Source organism: Mastigoproctus giganteus, chromosome 12 (genome assembly GCF_048544385.1).
Source record: "Mastigoproctus giganteus isolate SK-2022 chromosome 12, ASM4854438v1, whole genome shotgun sequence".
Lineage (NCBI taxonomy): Eukaryota > Metazoa > Arthropoda > Arachnida > Uropygi > Thelyphonidae > Mastigoproctus > Mastigoproctus giganteus.
The window spans coordinates 144,161,284-144,182,495 of NC_143586.1; the positions used below are offsets into that span (position 1 = coordinate 144,161,284).

Below are 21,212 nucleotides of genomic sequence, written 5' to 3' on the forward strand. Positions count from 1 at the left end.
CTTCTCTTCTCCATTTTGTATATCATTTCTTCTGTGATCCATGGTTTCCTTATCCTTTTCTGATCTACTATACCTAATTTACTTTCTGCTGCTACAACAATCTTTTTAAACCTTTCCCATCTCTTCTTCACTTCTTCTATTTCCTCTCCATCCACTATCTCCATGTCAATTGCCTCTCTGAAATCTCTAACTAGTGCAGTCTTCAGTACATTTAAATTCCATTTCCTTCTTTTTCTTGAACCCCTAATTCTCTTGATTGTAATTTTCATTGCTGCCAAATTGTGGTCTGAATCAGCACCTGCACAACTATGCAAATTCTTTGTAGATTCCTGTACCATTTGTTGACTAAAATGAAGTCAATTTGGTACCTATCAGCATCCCCGGGCTTCTCCAAGTGTATCTTCTTCTTTTCTCCTATTTAAACCATGTGTTTGATACAAAAATCTATCACCTTCTTGCCCCTCTTATTCCTTGTCCCAAGAACTAAGTCCCCAACCTCATCTTCTTTCCTTCCTTCACCAATAACAGCATTCCAATCTCCCATCACAATGGCCAAGCATCTGTCACTCCCCAGTTGTTCTATTATTTTCCTCTATTTGTTCATATATCTCATCTATTTCGTCCTCAGTATGGCTACTTGTTGGTAAATAAACTTGCATAATCAATAAATCTATTGGCTTAGCATTTAATCTAACAGCAATAATCATGCCACTGACTTGCATTACTTTCTTGAAGCTTTTCTGCACACTTTTATCTAGAAGTATAGCTACTCCTCACTGGCTGTCATTCCCTCCTTTGTATGTTACCCTTATATCTTCACTTACGAAGTCTCCCTCATCTTTTCATCTAGTTTCTACTATTCCTAAAATATTCACACTATTTTTCTTAATTTCTCTCTTCACAATTTTGAGTTTCCCTTTCCTTAACACTGTTCTTATATTCCATGTGCCAATCTTCATAAAAGGACAATTATTACAACAATTTCGCTGGTTTATGGCCTGAGAAGCCTCGTCTCCTCTACTGCCAAATATGACACACAGCTTCTGCCTGCTGAGTCCCGTTTCTACTAAAATTTTATTCAGATGTCATGGAGATAATGGGGATAAATGTACAAGGTGGTTTCCCATTGCCTTCCTTGCCAGCAATGGCCCTCTATGGATTTGGGTGCACCAGCTGTTTCTCAGACTTCTGATCCTCTGCCTGCCACTTTTTCATTCCACTGTTCTGCATAGTCTACTCCATCACTTACTGATGATGAATGCCATCCCATTGTCTGCAACTGTTTATTCATTGCAAGCCCTCCTTGAGGGCCATTCCACTATCTGCAACCTGTGGATGCAGTTGGTGGCATGAGACCAATGCCCCTGAGAAGTCACTCAAAACCAAGATAAGCAGTGTATAGGTTGTAAAGGATACTATTCTGAAAATAAACTAATTCCAAGGATAAAAATGCTTTCACTTCTGAATATTAGGTATAGTCCACATATTTCGCAACATGTGGGCATTCTTCTTCTTCCTGTCACATAGTTCCCTGAGGAGCCATTGTGGCTACCAACAAAATCCTCCAACTGCATCGATCACACGCTATACGAGCGGCAACGCAAAATGTCACGCCCGAAAGTTCACAGATCACATCCTTCCACCTAGTTGCGTCTTCCTTTAACAGATGTTTTTGGAGTTGGTTTGTTATGGTCTCTGTGGCATCAAATAATGTGGTGGTATTCCATTGCCTACCAAATAGCTGATTTTGAAAAGGGCCGGCTTTAATCATAGGAAGAGTCATTATGCATCCCACGAGATGTCCTAATAATGTCCAATATATTAATGATATTTCAATTTTCTTAAACATATTTTCATGGTGGTTTGTAAGGCTTAGTCCCAATTTGGGCATATAAAAGTTAATATTAGCATTAGCAAGAGCACATGATGCAAGAAAGTAAGCTTATATAGCATCAGCCAAAAAAAAAAAAAAAAAACACACGCACACATTCTCCTTCTCATTTCACCCATTCATTTGGTACAAATGTTTGTCTGGTTCTGCCTTGAATCTGTTTAAGCTATCAACTTCTACAACGACAGATGGAAGTTTGTTCCAGCAATCAACCACCCGCTGGTTAAAGGCAAACTTCCACACATCTATTCTACAACTGTCTTTCCTCAATTTCAATTTATGCCCTCTCAGGTGATTATTCTGATCAAGAGGAAGAATCCCATCAGCACTGAGCATGCTAAAAACCATTCAAGGCTTTATACACCTCAATCAGATCACCTAGCAGGTGCCTAGTCCCCAGACCATAATTATGAGAGCTTCTTTGGACTCAGGGGAGGTACCCACAGACTGGAGATGTGCAAATGTGATCCCAACGCACAAAGGAGGATCAAAGGCTGACACAAGTAATTATAGACCTGTGAGTTTAACTTCTGTTCCAGGAAAATTAATGGAGGCACTGGTTAAAGAAGCACTACAGGATCATCTAGACAAGACTTCAGTTATAGCTCGGACACAGCATGGTTTTATTAAGGGAGAGTGTTGCTTGCCCAATTTGATTGGATACTATGATGCAGTCACAAAAGAACTGGATGCAGGGAATAACTTTGATATTATATATTTGGATCTTTGATAGGCTTTTGATACTGTTGCACATTGAAGACTGCTGCACAAATTGGAGTAGTGTGACATTGGAGGCAAATTGCTGCTATGGATAAAGGGATGGTTGAGGGAGAGAAGACAGAGAGTGGTAATCAATGGACACTGTTCATTGTGGACTAATGTTATTAGTGGAGTCCCTCAGGGTCCATTGTTGTTTTCTGTATTTATAAATGATACTGATGATGGTATATCACGCATAATGTCCAAGTTTTCAGACGATACAAAGGTTGGCAGGGTTGTTAAGGACACTACTGACGCTATGCTGCTGCAACAGGATCTGGAAAGGCTGAGCAGATGGGCTGAGAGGTGTCAAATGAAGTTTAACATTGACAAATGTAAAGTACTACATATGAGAAACAGTAACCCCAGAGCAACGTATCAACTCTGTGGTACTACCCTGACAGTGGTAGAGAATTACAAGGACCTGGGGATAATTGTGCAGGCAGATATGAAGTTTTCTGAGCAGTGCAGACGGACTGCAAGAGTAGCTCATGGTGTCTTGTCAATGATATACAGGAATTTTTCTATCAGGGATAAGGAGGTGATTATTTCCTTGTATAAGGCAATGGTCAGGCCAAACCTTGAGTACTGTATACAGGTCTGGAGGCCTCATTTCAAGAAGGATGTAGAGCTGCTGAAACAAGTACAGAGAAGGGCAACAAGATTAGTGAATGGAACAAAGGGTTGTTCTTACGAAGAAAGGCTTAAGTTTTGGAAATTGCAGTGTCTGAAGACTAGGCACTGGGGAAGTGATCTGATAGAGGTGTATAAAGTCTTGAATGGTTTGAGTATGCCCAATGCCGATGGGATTCTTCCTCTTGCTCAGAATAATCACCTGAGAGGGCATAAATTCAAATTGAGGAAAGACAGATGTAGGATAGATGTGCGGAAATTTGCCTTTAGCCAGCGGGTAGTTGGTTGGTGGAACAGACTTCCATCCCTTGTTGTGGAAGTTGATAGCCTAAATAAATTTAAGGCTCAGCTGGACAGGTATTTCGAACGAATGGAGGGGTGAAATGGGAGTGGTTTTTTTTTGGCTGATGCTGCATAAGCTTGCTTTCTTGCATCATATGCCTCTATTAATGCTAACATCAACTGGATGCACTTCCTTAGATTTTATGTGTTTCTTAACTAATAGCATAACCCCTCCTTCCTTCCTTCCCATCATGTCTATCTTTTCTGTACACATTGTACTCCCCAATTTCCAATTGTGCAATGCTTATGTCTGTGTGACACCATGTCTTTGATATCTTGACTAGCACTTCGAGCTCATCAAATTCATTAACTATACTCCTAGCATTGGTGTACATGCAAGTGTACATGCACCTGTTTCTCTTAGTTAACCTACACAGCCTATGTATTTACTTGTTCCACTATGACTCCCAAGCAGTCCTGCAAATCCCCATTGCCTTGCTTTCCAGGCTGCTGCTCAATTGCATTTCAATCGAAGCAGTGTAAGAATCGCTTTCACCTCTGCCAGCAGCTACTGTTAATCTATTAGTATACTTTCACATACTGAAAGGCTCATAAGTTAAAAAAACAAAAAACCTCTAAATACAAAACAGTCAGGAAAATACTAACTGTTAAGACACTGGTTTCTTTTACATCTTTTTTTTTTCTTTTTTTCTTTTTTTTTCTATTGACAGAATAAAACTATAATATAATTTAAATCTATTTCACAAAAACGTAACTCACCAACATCCACACAAATTTGTCTTAAAGTTGCAGGATCAACTCCTGGAGAAGCAACTACTTCTTCTTTTCCTATTCTAGAAAGAATCTGATCAGTTTTGCTGGAATCATATTCATCAATACCCAGCTGATCCATCTGTTCTTTTAGTACTTTGAATTCACTCTGCAATGATAAAATGTCTTTTTATCTGTCTTTTGAAAAGATACTAAAAATATCTGCATGTACACAAAATTAATGGTTGAAATGGAAATCTAAAGACTGTTCATATTACTGAAGCAAACCTTCATTCAAACACAAAATGTAAACATTTAACAACAAAATTAATAGTTGAAATGGAAATTTAAAGACTGTTCATATTACTGAAGCAAACTACAGCCTTCATTCAAACAAAAAGTAAACATTTCACAACAAAATTAAATAAAATTTGAACTAGTGAAAGGATTTGATTGGTTTTTACAAACAGCAGTAAATTTTTTTTTTTTTTTTAACGAAAACCCCAAATACGAGAGGTATTAGAACCTATAGTACTTAGTACCGTGCATGGGTTGGAGGTTGGGAAGTCGAAAGAAGATATTTGTTGACATTAGACTTGAACTTCTGTAGACTGTAATTTTCAGGAAATACGTATGAAGGAAGGTTGTTCCAGAAAATGCAGTTGAATGAATAAACCAGGAAGATGAAAAGTTGGTTATGTGAGTTTGAAGTTAGACAATAAATGGATGTTGTCTGGTGGCGGCATGTGTTTGGATTGTTTTGAAAGAAAGAGCAGGAATTATAGAAGCCAATTCAGAAGAACAGTGCCCATGGAAGTATCTGTAGAAAAAGCATGCAGCAGACACAGTATGTCTATGAGATAGAGTGGAGAGACTCTGTTAGAGATGAGTCATTAATTAACCTAACTACCCTCTTCTGAATGGAATCTAGAGGCCTGAGAGGTTTTGGGGGCACCGCCCCAGATGTGGGAACACAACTCCATGGTAGGACAATTTGTGATTTGTACAGAGTGAACAGCTGTTTGGAAGAAAAGTAATGCCGAGAGTGAAAGAGAAAACCAAGTTTTCTCTTTCACTCTTTAGAAGACCTTTATGGCAAACATGATCGAAAGCCTTTGAGATGTCAAGAGCAACTGCTTGAGTTAACTTTTCCATTGAATTTGTCCATAAATGGGTAACATAAGCCAGAATATCATTAGTTGATCGACACTGATGGAATCCATACTGGTGATTATTGATCAAACCGAAGGTTTCTAGATAGTTTAAGAGTTGGCAGTTAAATAATTTCTCCATTAGTTTAGAAAGTGTAGAAGTAATTGCAATGGGACAATAATTGGATGGAAGGGATTTGTCATTCTTTTTAGGAATTGGCTGGACATGGGCAAATTTCCAAGCAGAAGGAAAACACCCTTGGAATAAGAAAGTGAAAAAAGGCAGCAAAGAACAGGAATAAGTTCAGGGGCAGGTTTTGAGAACTACTGGAGAAACAACATCAGGACTTGAAGTTTTCTTGGCATCAAGATTTGTCAATATCCTTCTGACATCCTTATGATGGAAGACCACAGGAAGCATTGAATGGAGCATGCTAGGAAAGGTGGGAGGTGTTTTACCAAGATCAATAATACACGAGTTGGAAGGAAAATGTGAGTCATTATGTTCAGAGGAAAAATGGTATAAAATGTAATCAATATTTATTATTATGTAAACATTTCCAAGGATGGATTCCCAAACAAACAAACAAACAACATGTACATGTACCTGCCCACTAGCTAACCAGTGTCCATTTCTTCTTCAGCATAGATTTCTAAAATAGGATCTTCCTGCATGGATGTGCCATCGTGTACATGGTTGTGTTCTGAATATTTTTTGTTGCATTTAACTTTGTAATATGAGACGTGGTAGCACTCAGTGGAGGATGTTGTTATTGGATGAAGGATTTATTAGGCGCATTGGCAACTATGGCCATAGTGCACCATACATATGGTAAGTATTTATGCTATTTCCTGTCAGATAGAGATAATTGCAAAAAATAGTACAAGCAAGTTAGTTTTTAACTAGTTAAAGGATGTGGTATACATTAATCATTTTAAGAAAGGTAAAAATGCTTGAGACATCTGCTTTATTGCTGAAGAGTGATGTAAGTGTAAGAGGGTTCTGTTGTGGCTGGTGTGAAAAGATTCTGTCATTCTCTTGCATATTTTAGGCATTCAACAAGGATATGTTTTACTGAAAGCACTAAGTTGCAGTGATGACACTCAGTGGAGATCTCCCCTCTTAATAGATAACCATGAGTGATATTTGTGTGACCTTTCATAGGTGTGCAATATTACCTCCAGTTTTCGAATTGAGCTGAAGCTTGAAAGCCATCGCTCAAGATTTGGCTCGATACTCCAAAGCTTATCGTTATATTGATTTTCCCATGACAATTGCCACTGCTACATGCATTTTCTCGAGATTATTGATTTATAGATGATATTTATCTTCTTGATATGGTACTTTCCAATTGTGGCTGTCTTACCACCCAGTTTCCAACTGGGTGGTAAGACAGCCAATTTTGCAGCATTGTTTGCTAATTAATTTCCGGGAATTTCCATATGTTTAGGGACCCAGCAGAGGTGTATGTATTCTCCAAGTTTGAATAAAGTATACAAAGAGTAGGTTACTTCCTTTAAGACTAGTTGGGTAATATTTATGGTGTTTTTCAGGGCTTGAAGTGCACTTAAAGAATCTGTAAAAATTATACTATTTTCAATATCCGAGGCCTTGATATGCTTCAGTGCAATCTGAATAGCCATTAGTTCGGCAGAAAATATACTGAACTCATATGGCAATTCGTAGGCCAATGTGATGTTCAGAAAAACTGTGGCAATTCTAATGTGGGCCTCATTCTTTGATCCGTCAGTATACATTATGATGAAGTTGGGAAACTGATCCACTACTGCATGATACAGTTGTAAGAAATTTTCTTTATGTAATGTGGCTTTATTCACTTGATGGAGGGATAAATCGCATGAAGGTGAAGTAATGTCCCAAGGAGCACAGGAAATAGGAAGTGTATTTGAAACATTATTAAAAGACAGATTAAGTTCTTCTGAAAGGTATTTTATTCGCATACCTAATGGTTGGTTAGCAGGAGGGTGGTTTTGGTATAAAATGCTGTGCTGGTGGGTGAAAAGTACCTGCTTGTCTGTTGTTGTCTTCTGATTGAGAGAGGGGGTTCATGTATTGGAGACGTGCGATATGCTCCTATGGCAATGCATATTGCACTATGATGGATAAGGTCAAGCCAGCGAAGGACTTGCTGAGCTATATACTGGTGCTCCATAGTCAAACTTTGATCTTATTAAGGCTCTATAATCGTAACATGGTAACTTGATCAGTTCCTCATTTAGTTGCTGACAGAACCTGGATGATATTTAGCTTTTGCTGACAGGATGTTCTTAGTTTTTTAATATGCTCTGAAAAGGTAAGTTTTTATGATCTAATGTGATTCCTAAGAACCATATGCTGGGATGAACTGCTATTGGTTGGCCATTCAGTTGTAGTTCCGGATGTGGGTGAAGTTTATGTTGGTGGCAAAAATGGATGCACAACGTTTTATTTGGACAGAGTTGAAATCCATTAGTTTGTGTCCATGAACTGATCTCAGTTATTGCCCCTTATAACTGCCTTTCAACAGTATTCATGTTTTTTGTATGACACGAACTGCTAAGGTCATCTACAAATAGTGCTGTATCAATAGTGTTTGGAATCTGTTCGGCAATGGTGTTTATTGCAATTATAAAAAGTGTAGCACTGAGTACAGAGCCTTGGGGACTCCTTATTCTTGTAAGAACATTTGGGATAATGAAGTTTTAAAACGAACCTGAAATGTACGCTTGTGCAGGAAGTTCTGAATGAAAATCAGAAGATGGCCCTGAAGTCCACGGTGATATAATTCGCGGAATATTCCATACTTTCACGTGGAATCTTAAGCTTTACTGATATCAAAACACACCATAACATGATGTTCTGATCTAAGTAATGCATTTCGGATGGAGTTCTCAGGTCTTACTAGTATATCTAGCGTTGATCTGTTTTTTCGGATACCATATTGTGCAGAATGTAGGAGATTAAAGTTTTCTAGGTGTCATATCAGTCGACGGTTTATCATCTTTTCAAGAATTTTGCAGAGTTGACCAGTTGCAGAGGCAACTGGTCAAGGCAATGGGTCTATAGCTAGTAGGATTTGTTGGGTCTCTTTAAGGAAGGCAAGAACTGTAGCATGGTGCCATTGTTTAGGAAATGTATCTTCTAGGTAAAGTCTGTTGAACAGATCAACGAGTGACAGCAATGATTCAGTACTTAGTTCCTGTATCATCGAGTAGTAAATATTATCTGGTCCTACAGCACTGTGTCCAGATGTTGATAGAGCTCTATGCAGTTTGTGGAGAGTAAATGGTAGGCTGTATTGTTCATTCCCTTTAGAAGAAAAGTTTAATTTTTGTTTTTCTGTATTTGTTTTAAATCTTCTGAAGGCTGGTGTGTAACTTTCTGTTGCTGATGCTTTCGCAAAAGTTTCCCCTAAGATGTTGGCAATTTGGGCAGGGTCAGAAACATTCTGTTCCCACCTCTTAACATGATAGGTATGGGAGTCGTCTGGTGTTTACCACTAATTTTTCTGATTATTTTCCAAATTTTATTCACAGGGGTATCTTGATTAATGGTTTAAGTAAAGTGGATCCAGGTTGCCTTTTTATTACAGCATCTAACATACCTTGCTCTTGCTCTGGCGCGTTTATACTGGATAAGATTTTCTTTGTAGTTGGACTGCGGTGAAAGGAATTCCATCCTTTATTTTGCTCTTTTTTTAGCTGCCCGGCATTTGTTACTCCACCAGATTTTTGGGTGTATTAGCAATTTTAGAGAGGAAATTTAGTATGGTTTTTATACATCTGCCAATTTGCTTTATCAGTGAGCCACTGCAGCTCACTGATATTAGTAGGTTGATTTAGTAGGATGATAAGAGAGGCTTATTTAGTAATTCAGTTAGTATGGGAAAATGATCACTATGTAGTGGATCATTATTTACTGACCACTTTAGAGTAGGATATAGGGCTGCTGAACAGATGGACAAATCTATTGAAGTATAGTTCCAGAAGGAAGGTGAACATATGTAGGTGACCCATCATTTAGAAGAAGGTTGTTATCATCTAAACATTTTTCAATTTGTTTTCCTCTTTGATCAATGTTATTGTTGCTCCATAGTGTGTGATGACCATTTAAATCTCCTAGAATGAGGAAAGGTGTGGGGAGTTGAGCTATGACATTATCTAGATCATTTTGTTGAAAGCTATAACTAGGTGGAATGTACAAGGTGCAAACTGTAATGTGGATATCAGCAGCTACATAGACTGCTGCTGCCTCAAGGGGAGTGTTCAGTAAAACATGCTTGGCAGAACGTGGGTTTACTAAAACAGCTACACCACCATGTGCAGTATTTTGGTAGGTTCTGTCTTTTCTAAAGATATTATACCGAGACAATTTTGGTGTATCTTGAGGTTTTAAATATGGTATATTTAGAGGAAAGATCATATACAACATCAGTATTGGCACAGAAACCACAACAGTTCCACTGAATTATTGTGTTCATTATTTGTTTCTATACCGGTGAGGTATATCGGCACACACTGTGCACAAGTAGTCTGAGGAACACAGTGAAGATGTTATCCATCTTGATTGGCCTCCAAATTCACCCGACCTCAATCCAATTGAACGCCTATGGGATGTTTTGGAATGGAAAGTGAGGCATATGGACATGCAACCATCATGTATTCCAACACTGTGGAAAACCTTACAAGCAGCATGGCTGCAGATCCCTACAGATGTCTTCAGACATCTAGTGGAGTCAATGCCTAGGCAAATAGTAGCTGTTATTCAATACAATGTTGGCAGCCCAAAATTGTACTAGGTAGGTGGTCATAATTCAGTGATCACTGAGTGTAATGGAAACATAAAACGAAATTCCACCCTTTCCACATTGCTTGTCCACCCCTCCAATAGTTGTCTAGTTTCTCCTTAAATTCATTCAAACTTCCACAAAAACAAATGGAAGTTTGTTCTATAAACAAGTACCAGCTGGCTTTATTTTTTTCATTTAAGTGCAGAAGGCAAACTTTTGTACATCTACCCCGCAACTATCTTTTCCTCAATTTCAATTTATGCTCCCTTGGGTGTAGTCTGAACAAGAGGAAGAATCCCATCAGCATAGAGCTTGCTCAATCCATTCAAAGCCTTAAAAACCTCAATATATAGACTATAGATGCTGCAATTCCCCTTAGCAATCTCACTGTTGTTCTTTACACCTGTCCTAGCAGATCTACATGCTTCCTACAATGAGCTCTCCAGACCTGTATGCAGTACTCAAGATGTGGCCTAACCATTACCTTGTACAATGAGATAAATCACCTCATTATTCCTGCTGGAAAAATTCATGTATATCATTGACAAAACTCCATGAGCTGTCCAGGCAGCCTGTCTACACTGACCAGGGAACTTGATACGTGACTGCACAATACCCCCACCCAATTCTTCTCCATTTTTCATTACTCTGAGTGTAGTGCCACCCAGTTGGTACATAGTGGGTATATGTTAATTTGGAAATACTGCTACTTATATGCGGTACCGTGCATTTGTCAATGTTAAACTTCAACTGCCATTTCTCAGCCCATTTGCCTAATTTTTCTAGACTTTGTTGCTCAATGCCTAGACAAATAGCAGCTGTTATTCAATACAGTGTTGGTGGCCCAACATGGTACTAGGTAGGTGGTCATTTGTTGCCATAGCTTACCTTGATTATTGTCAATAACCACTCTGCCAACCTTTGTATTATCTGCTAACTTTGACATTAAGCCCCTAATATACCTTCATAAATAACATTAATAAATACAGAAAACAAGAATGGGTTAAGCACTGATCCCTGGGGGACTCCACTAATAATATATCAGTCTGTGGAGAGCAGTGTCTGTTAATAACCACTCTGTCTTCTCCCGCTCAACTATCCCTTTAACCACAGCAGTAACTTGTCCTTAATGCCACACTGCTCCACTTTGTACAGCAGTCTTTTATGTGTAACATAAAATTAATATTAATTATAAATCATCATCCTCCTTTCAAGGATTTAGTCCAGATGGCTTGTTTTGGTCTCAGTCTATCTTTTCTTTGGACATCCTGGACCTCTCCTTCCAACTGGCTGATATTTCATAATCTTCTTTGATAATCTAGCTGGATGCATCCTATCCAAATGATTAATCCATTTTTCTCTGTATTTGTAGATTCTATCTATTATTGGATCAACACTTAATTCTTTACGAAGCTCAGAAGTTTTCTTCTTGTCCAATAATCTATAGCCACTAGTTTGGCGAATAAATTTTATTTCAGAACTTTAAATCCTTTTCTCATCTTTTGATTTAATTGTCCAAGTCTCACTTCCATAGAGCACAGTGGGTCTTGATATCACCTTAAGCTTTTATCCTTGTATGCTTTTGAACTTTATTTGGTTTTAGGATATTATCAATTTAATCTGCAATTTTTATAAAATTGGGAAGTTTTAATTTTATATATTTTTCTTCGACATAAGAAAGATAACATCAAAGATATTTGAGTGAATTTACTTGTTACAGGATGATGCTATTTTCTATTACTATTTTACTTCTGATTGGATAATTACTTTTAAATACCATAACTTTAGTATTTTCTTTTGAAATTTCTATTCCAAATGTTTTAGCAATATTGTTTAAGGTAAAAATTGATTTCTGAAGTTAATCTTCATTCTGAGCTATTATTATTTGATTATTTGCAAATTAAATACAAGTATTTAATTTTGTTATTTGATAAATTTTAAAATCACAATTGATAGTGTTCTTCTGTTTTTGACTATTGCATTTATATAAATATTAAACAGAGATGGTGACAATGGGCATCCTTGACTGACTCCTCGACTGATTGATTTCCATTCAGTTATACCAGAGTTGGTCTTTATTGCAATTCTGTTATTATGATAAATATCCATTATAGCATTTAATAATTGATTAGGGATATTTAATTGTTTTAAGGTTTCCCATAATCTTCCTCTAGAAACCATATCGAAAGCTTTCCTGGAATCAATAAATGCAAATGTGTTTCAATACTATATTCTCTATTAAAATTTTTAATTTAAAAGCTCGGTCCCTTCCTAAATCCATTTTGTTTTTCATATAAAGCAGGATTAATATATTTCCAAGGAGCAATATGGCCTTAGTTGCTAATGCTCCTAAAAACCAAATAACAACAACAACAATATATTTCCATAATTTTGCTGACAATAATCGTGCATATAATTTATATCCACTCACAACAGGATTTGTCACCTTTTTTAAATATAGGACAAGGGCATTTTTCCAGAGTGGACTTGTTCCTTGGTTCCAAACTAAATTATAGAATCTTAACAGGCGTTTACGGAAATTATCACCAGCATATTTTATTAATTCCAGGTTTATATTGTCTTCACATGGAGACTTTCCAGATTTACCGTTATTAAAAGCATCTTTAAATTCTCATAAAGATATATCTTCCCTATCTCTATTTTCATTTGGTGATATATTATACAGGTTAGTATCAATTTCTGTCCATAAATTTTGTAAGTATTCTAACCAGCTATTTTTCTTTCTACATGTCTTTCTAGCTATTGCTCTTTCTTTTATATTCAATTTCTGCTCCTATTTTTTTGCTGTTTAACCATTTTTTATAAGTTTCTTTCCTTTCCTGTATAATGGTTTTAATATCATTATCCCAGTTCCTGATTTGTTTGTTAATAACCATTTATCTGTTAATTATAAATAATATAAATCATATTATGTTAATATTAGCTGCATTATTGATTAAAATGGATGAAACAATACAATCTGATATCATACTATTTTTATTATTATTATTTTTTTTCTTGTGCTGCAAAAAAGCATGGGCTTCATTGCATCACAATATCTAATACTAAAATCACAATTTTTCATGTGATTGAAAAAAAAAAAGAAAGTTTCCTCATGTGAAATAAACTGATAATAGCATTTATCATTAACAAGTTTTAATGAATAAAGTACTCAGTGGACTGGGTAGCACAAGTATTTTTAATGATTGTTATAACTACATTTTGTATGAACTGTTTTGAAATTTTCCAGCAGGTGCTGACATCTCTTATTCATGCTTCCAAGTAATAGTACACATGGTATATAATAGATGGGAGCACTAAAACAGCTTTGAAAATTGGAGGAGATTGAATCTGTTATACAGGCACTCCTTGACTTACGTACTTAATAGGTTTTGTTTCATGTATGTAAGTCCGTTTTGTATGGAAGTCCAACTTTGGTCTTGTAGATACAAAATGCATGCACTGAGACCTCCAATAAACTTCATCATGTACAGCATTTTACGATTTGTAACCGAGTTAAAATGAGGCTGAAAAAACACACAACGAATAATAATGTAGAGTACAGTATTTATTCAAAACTAATTTAATCTAAATATGATACATAATTTAATTTTATCTACGATCAAATCACTTTACAATGGACTCTCCAAAATAAAATACCGTTCACTATACGATATGTAGTAAGCGTAAGTCACTGCGATCTTGTTTGTAAACTCAATTTTAGTTGTATTAAATGGCTATTCTAATAAGCGAAAATAGGAGAAATATTATCCACAGGCTATAAAAGTAAAGATATAGAGCATAAATTTACACTTTACTTCCTCCAATTAACAAAATTAAATGATGCAGGAAAATCGGAAGAATATTTCCCACAGGTTAGCAAAATAAAAATAAATTTATACTTACGTACACAGCTTAATTAATAGTGTAATTAATTGATATTTCTGTTCACTGGCATTTTTTTTTTAGCATAAAATTTAAAACAGTAAGAAAATAAGCAACCAATAACAAAGAACACAGAATGCACAAATTGCAATTAACATGATACGTGCAAATGAGATATGGAGTAAAAACTTTACGAAGCTCAAAAAATAGGAACAAAGAGAAGATTGTGAAAATTTACTTATGTTTTTTATATGATTGAAGATTTCAGTGAAGGGAGACTCATTTCACCATAATACTGTAATGTAAAAACTAACATAATTCCAGTATTGGTATTATCGCAAATGCAATAAGATTGAGTTTGCTACCCGTTTATAATTGCACTAACAGAAAAGCCCAATAAACCAGAAACTGCTAATTGTTTTTATTGTTTTATGGTAGTGACTTCCAGAAATTTGCTTTAGAAAAATATTACGAAGGCATTCAAAATTGATACATAGCAATAGCTTTGTACATATCTGTGAGTTGTACGTAAGTTGTTTGTACATAAGTAGAGGAGTGCCTGTATACAGTTCTAACCAGTCAACTGTGCAAAAGGGGTGAAAGCAAACATTTGCTATAATAATAAATGGATTTAATATTAATGATAATTTTGGCTAACAAAAGCCAAAATTATTATTAATTATTATTAATCTCTGAAACTGAAATCGAGAAGTTGAATTTTGAATCAACTGGTAAATAAAGATTTAGAAGCTATTACTATATCAAAAATAGTAATGACAATTTTTTTTTTTCCAAAATGATTCATTATTATTTTTTAAATTCTGATTTTCTTTTTGAAAATATTCCTCTAATGTTGGGCAATCAAATCAAGATAAGAAATTAATATTTTAAAAGAATTTACATATAAATTTTCAAAATTTCACGAAGCAACTCTCTCTACAGAGCTATCCCTAGCAGAGAACTGTTTCTGGTGAGCCTACACAAGCCTAGTGAATGTGGTCATGAAAGGATTAAACAAATGCAGGAAATTCTATATTGTACATAATATATGTATATATTATTAAATAACACTTACTTCAGAATCAAATGTTGAATTTGCTTTTAAATTTGGAAGTTCTAAGAGCTTGCACCACAAATCAGGCCTTATATCTTCAGGCACACCATTTTTTATCAGTCGTCTCATCTTGTCAAAGATTAAAATAAAAATATTTTAATATTTAAATTATTCAATTTGAATAAAAAAATATAAGAATAAGAATTATATAATTATACATAGACATCACCATAACTAGACATAAAATTTAGCAAGATGTTATTTAACTTGAGAATAAATATAAGAAAGTGAAAAGTTAATTTTCTTATACAGATAAAATGTCTGAAATCTGACTTTCCAAGATCCAGAATTGGCCAAAATTATCCAAATGAAAGCATAGTTGTTATAAAACTCAATTCCATCTTATCTCTTGCTAAAGAGTCTACTGCTCCTCTGTTGTTGGTACAGGCGGCACAAGGCCTGCTAGGGCCAAGATGTGCCTAACTGTTCCTATGCTCATCTTCAGTGAAGTCGAGATTTCTAGGCAATGTCACATAACCGTGTTACAGATTACATCTACTTCCAACCTCTCTCTCTCTCAACACAGGCACATCACAACTACTGCTTCCTCTTCATCAAAAAGATGGGCTTTCTGAATTACTTTTCATCTAAACACGTCTAAAACCTGTCCTACTCTAGAATATTTTTCTCACATCGGAGATGAGGCCCCCAGTACCTCTTCCAAGCTTCTAGATTCAAATCAAAAGAGGGCAGTCTGGTTAATTAATGGTTGGCCTCTTACAAGGTCTTTCCACTCTTGTCTCAGATGTTCACTTTCTGCTGCATGCCTATTCTACAGATGCTTCCTGGGCACTCTTCTTCTGAATTAGCATTCCCATACTCTTTCCCAAACCAGAATGAATATGTGCCACAACCAGTCAGCATTGATTTACTCTCCAATTCCAAACTCACAGAAGTAACTTTTCTTCTCCTTCTTCCTAGTTTATCCCTTCTACTACTGTTTGCTGAAACAACTTTTCTCTAATATATTTCCCTAAAATTACAATCTACAGAAATGAAAGTCAAACCTTCTCAGCCTTCAATTTATGCCTGTTAAAAAAAAAATAAATAAAAAAATAAATAAATAAGAAAAAAAACAATTCAATTCCCAGTTAGAATTAGGCATAATTCTGGTATCCCCATCCCTAACACATTTTCACAGATAAAGGTAGATACCATTTATTCATTAGCAACCATGCTATTCATATGCAGTGAACCAATATGGTTCTTCCCTTGTTTGACTTTTAAACATAAGAAAATAATTATTTGTTACTTTTCTTTGTGTTCTTAGCCAAAGACTTAGCTATCTGCTTCAGTATGTTGAACCCTCTGAGTACGGTTTGCAGTACGGTTGTACTGCAAACTAGTTTATATATATACTGTAGTCTTCCATGTCCCCATGATAATTTAAAATCACCCCGTGCTGTTTTATTCTCTGACACTAGTCTCATCAGTTCATATGTATCTTGAACAATCTCTCTCTGACCTGAACATAAAACAATTTATTTAAAAATAAACAACATAGCCATTAAAATAATTATAAAAGAAAACCATTATGAGCATAAAAGATATAAAAAGAAATAAAAAAGCACAGTATAGCAATAAAAAGCAATACACAAAACAGCAAATAAACAATAAAATAAACATACAAGAAGGTTTAAAGGCATAGGAACCTCTTTGTCGAATTAGACTTAAGGAAAGACAAGTCTTTCTCATACCTTAAAAGCTACACTTTAAAGTGATGGTGTAGCTTTTGGGGAATAAATAAGGCTGTTGAAATAAGTAACAATGGTTTTCAAGAACAACTGTTACTTATTTTTTTATTTGGTAGTTGTTGGCATATCGGCTTCTGTGGCCATAATGCACTGCCCAAGGTTTTTGCAGTACTTTGATCCAAGCCCGAGGCGGGATTCGAACCCGCGACCTTTGAGTTGCTAGGCAGGCATTTTACCCACCCGGCTAGCCCGGTCAGTGTTACTTATTTCAATGTGTCAGAGAAAGTGCAAGAGGCCTAAATATTTTTGACTTGGTTTTCACGAAGAATCAAAGCATTACCATATGTTTGACAGTGCACAAACCACTAGCAGGTGGCAAAAATAATGTTATAAAATGGGTAGTGTTGAAAGGAAATTTTGGTGATCAAATATAAAGGCGAGGGGGTTTCAATTTAAAAAGGGAGGCTATAATGTGTTAAGAGTCCCTTCTTAGGCTCTATCAAGCTGCTGGATATGAATACCCTATGGAAAATGTTTAAAAAATTATTCTGGAAGCCACAAACATTTGTTACAGTGGTAAGGCACTACAAAAGATGCCGAAATGCATGACAAGAGCTGACACATCTTATACAAAAAGAAGGAAGAGTATGATAGATAGACTTTTGCATGATACTTCCACACATGAGAACAATATGCAGGTACATAATACTACAGATGAGATAAGAAAAGAAAAAGCCTAGTATGATAAATCATTGGTCACTGGCAAAAAGAGCCAGGAATAGGGATAAGGAGTTTTTCTTTCATGTTAATGTAAAACAAGAAGAACAATAAATCACATAGGTCCTTCCATTTCAGAAATGGTGAAATCATAGATAATCTAGCTAAAATTACAGATGAGTTGAACTTCAAAAACCAAAGATATTTTACATCCATTTTTATGATTGAAAGCAAATTTTACCTACAGAGTCATACACATTAGATATTATTTGGGATATGTTAAATTACGAATATAACATTTTCTAAGAAGTACTACTCAGAAAACTATTGAGAATGACAGGCAGCAAGGCTCCTGGGATAGATGATGTGCATCCAGTTAAAGAATGCCACAAGCGAGTGTATTATACCATTAGTATTACTGCTGACATTATTAGTTTGGTGTGATTCCTTTAGCCTGGAGAAGTGCAAATGTCTCACCCACCCATAAAGGAAGAGCTAAGTTGGAAATGAATAACTTCAGACTAGTGAGACTTCTGTAGTGGGTAAGATAATGAAATTGGTTATTAAGGATACAATATGAACATCTTGATAAAACTGACATCCTACTGGTGTCACAGCATTGGTTTGTGAAGGGTCCCTTCACAAACAATTTGCTTGACAAATATGGTTAATTAATATGGTGAGGTGATAAAGCATTTAAATGGGCAAAATAAATCTAGGGATGATGTACAGACCATGGGACATGGAATTAAAGGTAGTTCAAGATGAAAAAAAAAATTTAGTGGTTATGATATCAAGCAAATATGATGTTTTCCTTGAGTCTGGAAGTTTCAGGGGTACTATCAGTGATCAATAAAAGTTATTCCTCTTTATAAAGTGATGGTTAGACATCATCTGGAGTATTCAGATCCAAGGGCCTCACCTAAAAATGTACATAGAACTTCTAGAGAGGGTCCAAAGACCTTCTAGAGAGGGTTTTTTCGATATCGAAAAAACGACTACATTACTATGGCTGAGTAATGTAGTGCCAGAACATACAATATTCCTGCACTTTTTTGGTCAGGTAAAATTACACAAGACTGGATTTCCTATTTGGCCTATTGTTTCCTACAGAAACTCTGCATTTTCATCCTTGGCCACACATGTATATATCATTATAAAACCCTTTAGACAGGCAATACAATTTGGGATTAAGAACTATGATACATTATTTAATAACCTTAGGGACTGTAGACTTGGCGACAATGACAATTTATTCTCACTAGATGTTACCCCATTATATACGAATGTAAATGTTGAATACATATTAGATATTATTTGGGATATGTTAAATAATAACTTGATACCGATTAATTATATGAAGCTTTCTGTTAAGAAAAATTTTTCACTTAATTAAACTGTTAGTTGAGGCCAACTATATCACCTTTTGAGACAAAGTGTACACACAAATTTTTGGTTTACCAATGGGATTGAGCCTGTGTGGCTTAAAATTGGAGATCTATCTCTCAACGATTGAGCAGATACATTTCATGCCTTTTCTACCCAGTATCACATACTATGGGAGGTATTTAGACGATGTTCTAGTTATTACTGATAGTAGCACTATCCAAGACATTTTACATTTGTTTAATAATATTCATTCTAGACTCAAATTTACATTGGAAAGGGAGGATACAGATATAAAGTCATTAAATTTTCTAAATTTCACGCTTACTCGGGACTCGAATAAAATCCAATTTAACATCTATTGAAAACCTAAAAACACTGGTATGCTTCTACATTATAATAGCTATCACCCATTCACCTACAAAAGATCGATTATCTTTAATCAATTTCTAAATGCCTATAAATATTCAAAACGGAATCTGCTTTGGGCTCAGAAATACAAATATTAACAAGCAGGGATTATCCCCTTGCTACAATAAACCGAATTAGGGTACAAATTAAAGACAGAATACAAAATACTACACCAATCAACAATAGTAATATCAAAAAATACTTTATTTCTGTCCCATATGTTGAACAGTGCCTTTGATTTCATTTAGGTTTTATTGGCGCATTAGCAACTAAGGCTATAACGCGCCAAATCCAGATCATATATAAAAAGTTAAAACATTCAGTGTCATCTAATTAGTTAGGTCACAATGGCAAGATATAATATAGATATAAAAGGTATAAAAGTAAAAAAATATATCAACAAAGAAATAACAATACAATTTAAATTTTAAATATGAGTAAAAAGGTTTACTGATTTTAAATGGCTAAAAACAGCAGACACATTGTCATTGTCGGATAAAATCTGACTAAGTGTATAACGCTCAGCCAGATGTTGAACAGTGGCACAAACAGCTTAACAGATTCTTTAAAGATACCGAATTTAAAATTGTGGCCAGGCCAATACGGAAATTACACCCTATACTGAACTGAACTATTACACCCTATAGCTCAGTCCTTTCCTCGTTTGCAACACATATTAATGATCTGGTATACAACATTTCTTGTGGTGATTGCGACTCGTCTTACCAAGATTTGATGCATTTTCCTCTAAATATTCGTGTTAATCAAAATCTAATGTCTCGTTCAGCAGTGTCAGATTAGCCTTTCACGCCGTTAAAGAAAAATACTTTTTTATTTAAAGAGGCCAAAATCCTTAGTGTCCAACATAATTATACGCGACTATTAATTGCAGAAACTGTAGAAATTAAATTACATGAGAATAACCCCAGGGGCTCACATCTGGTGAGTAAGGGCTTGGCAAACCCAGTGTTCTGAGCTGGATATCATTCTTCTCTTTCTTGCTTTCTTGGTGATTCCCTTCTACTTCTCTCTCGCTCTCTCAGGCTAATGCAAGTATTTTTTTTTTTTTTTTGGCTGGTGCAGCATAAGCCTCAGGCTTCCTTGCACCATATGGCTAATAATAATAATTCTGTTAATGTTCGCCGGCCATATCTGATCTCCGATTCGTGTGCTTTTATGCGCATGCACAATGACAAATCCCTACTGAAGTTTCATGCTCAACCCTATTCGGTAATTTTCATTCCTGTGATTACGACATACGGTCGAAAAGCGTTGTCAGCTTCAGGAAAGAAAATCGTTTTGCAATTTTTTCGTTAAATTCTTTTAATTAATTTTCTTATTTTTAAGTACATTAATTTGATTTTTAATTGAATTAAATTTTTTTTCGTGTTAAACTGATTTTTAATTATTTGTTACTCTAATGAAGATTTTGGTTTTTTCATTTTAATTTCTGGAGAGTATCATACGGAAGTGTTCTGGGTACTATATTGCAGTAAACCTCTCTTATTATTTTACAAATATTGATACCAACGTAGAATGTATTGAGCATTACAGCTCTGGTTCATACTATCCTTTTCTTTTCTGTGCATTTATTAGTTGTATAACAGATTGTTTGGTTATGTCATACCAAACTGACTCGACACTGTACTATCCGGCGATGTCGACTGGCTTGACTTCCTTGGATTTTATGTGTTTCTTAACTAATAGCATAACCCCTCCTCCCTTCCT

At 35.5% G+C, this 21,212-nt stretch overlaps 1 protein-coding gene across 1 annotated transcript in view; it reads right to left on the reverse strand.

Annotated features, from left to right (window-relative positions):
• Nucleotides 1-21,212, reverse strand: part of LOC150077482 (uncharacterized) — a 142,743-nt gene that overhangs the window by 78,701 nt on the left and 42,830 nt on the right. Inside the window, exons 3-4 of the mRNA XM_090385916.1 lie at nucleotides 15,238-15,345; nucleotides 4,346-4,505 (exon numbers count right to left, since the gene is read on the reverse strand). Of these exons, the coding sequence (XP_090242042.1) occupies nucleotides 4,346-4,505; nucleotides 15,238-15,345 (268 nt within the window). The remainder of the gene's footprint in view (nucleotides 1-4,345; nucleotides 4,506-15,237; nucleotides 15,346-21,212) is intronic.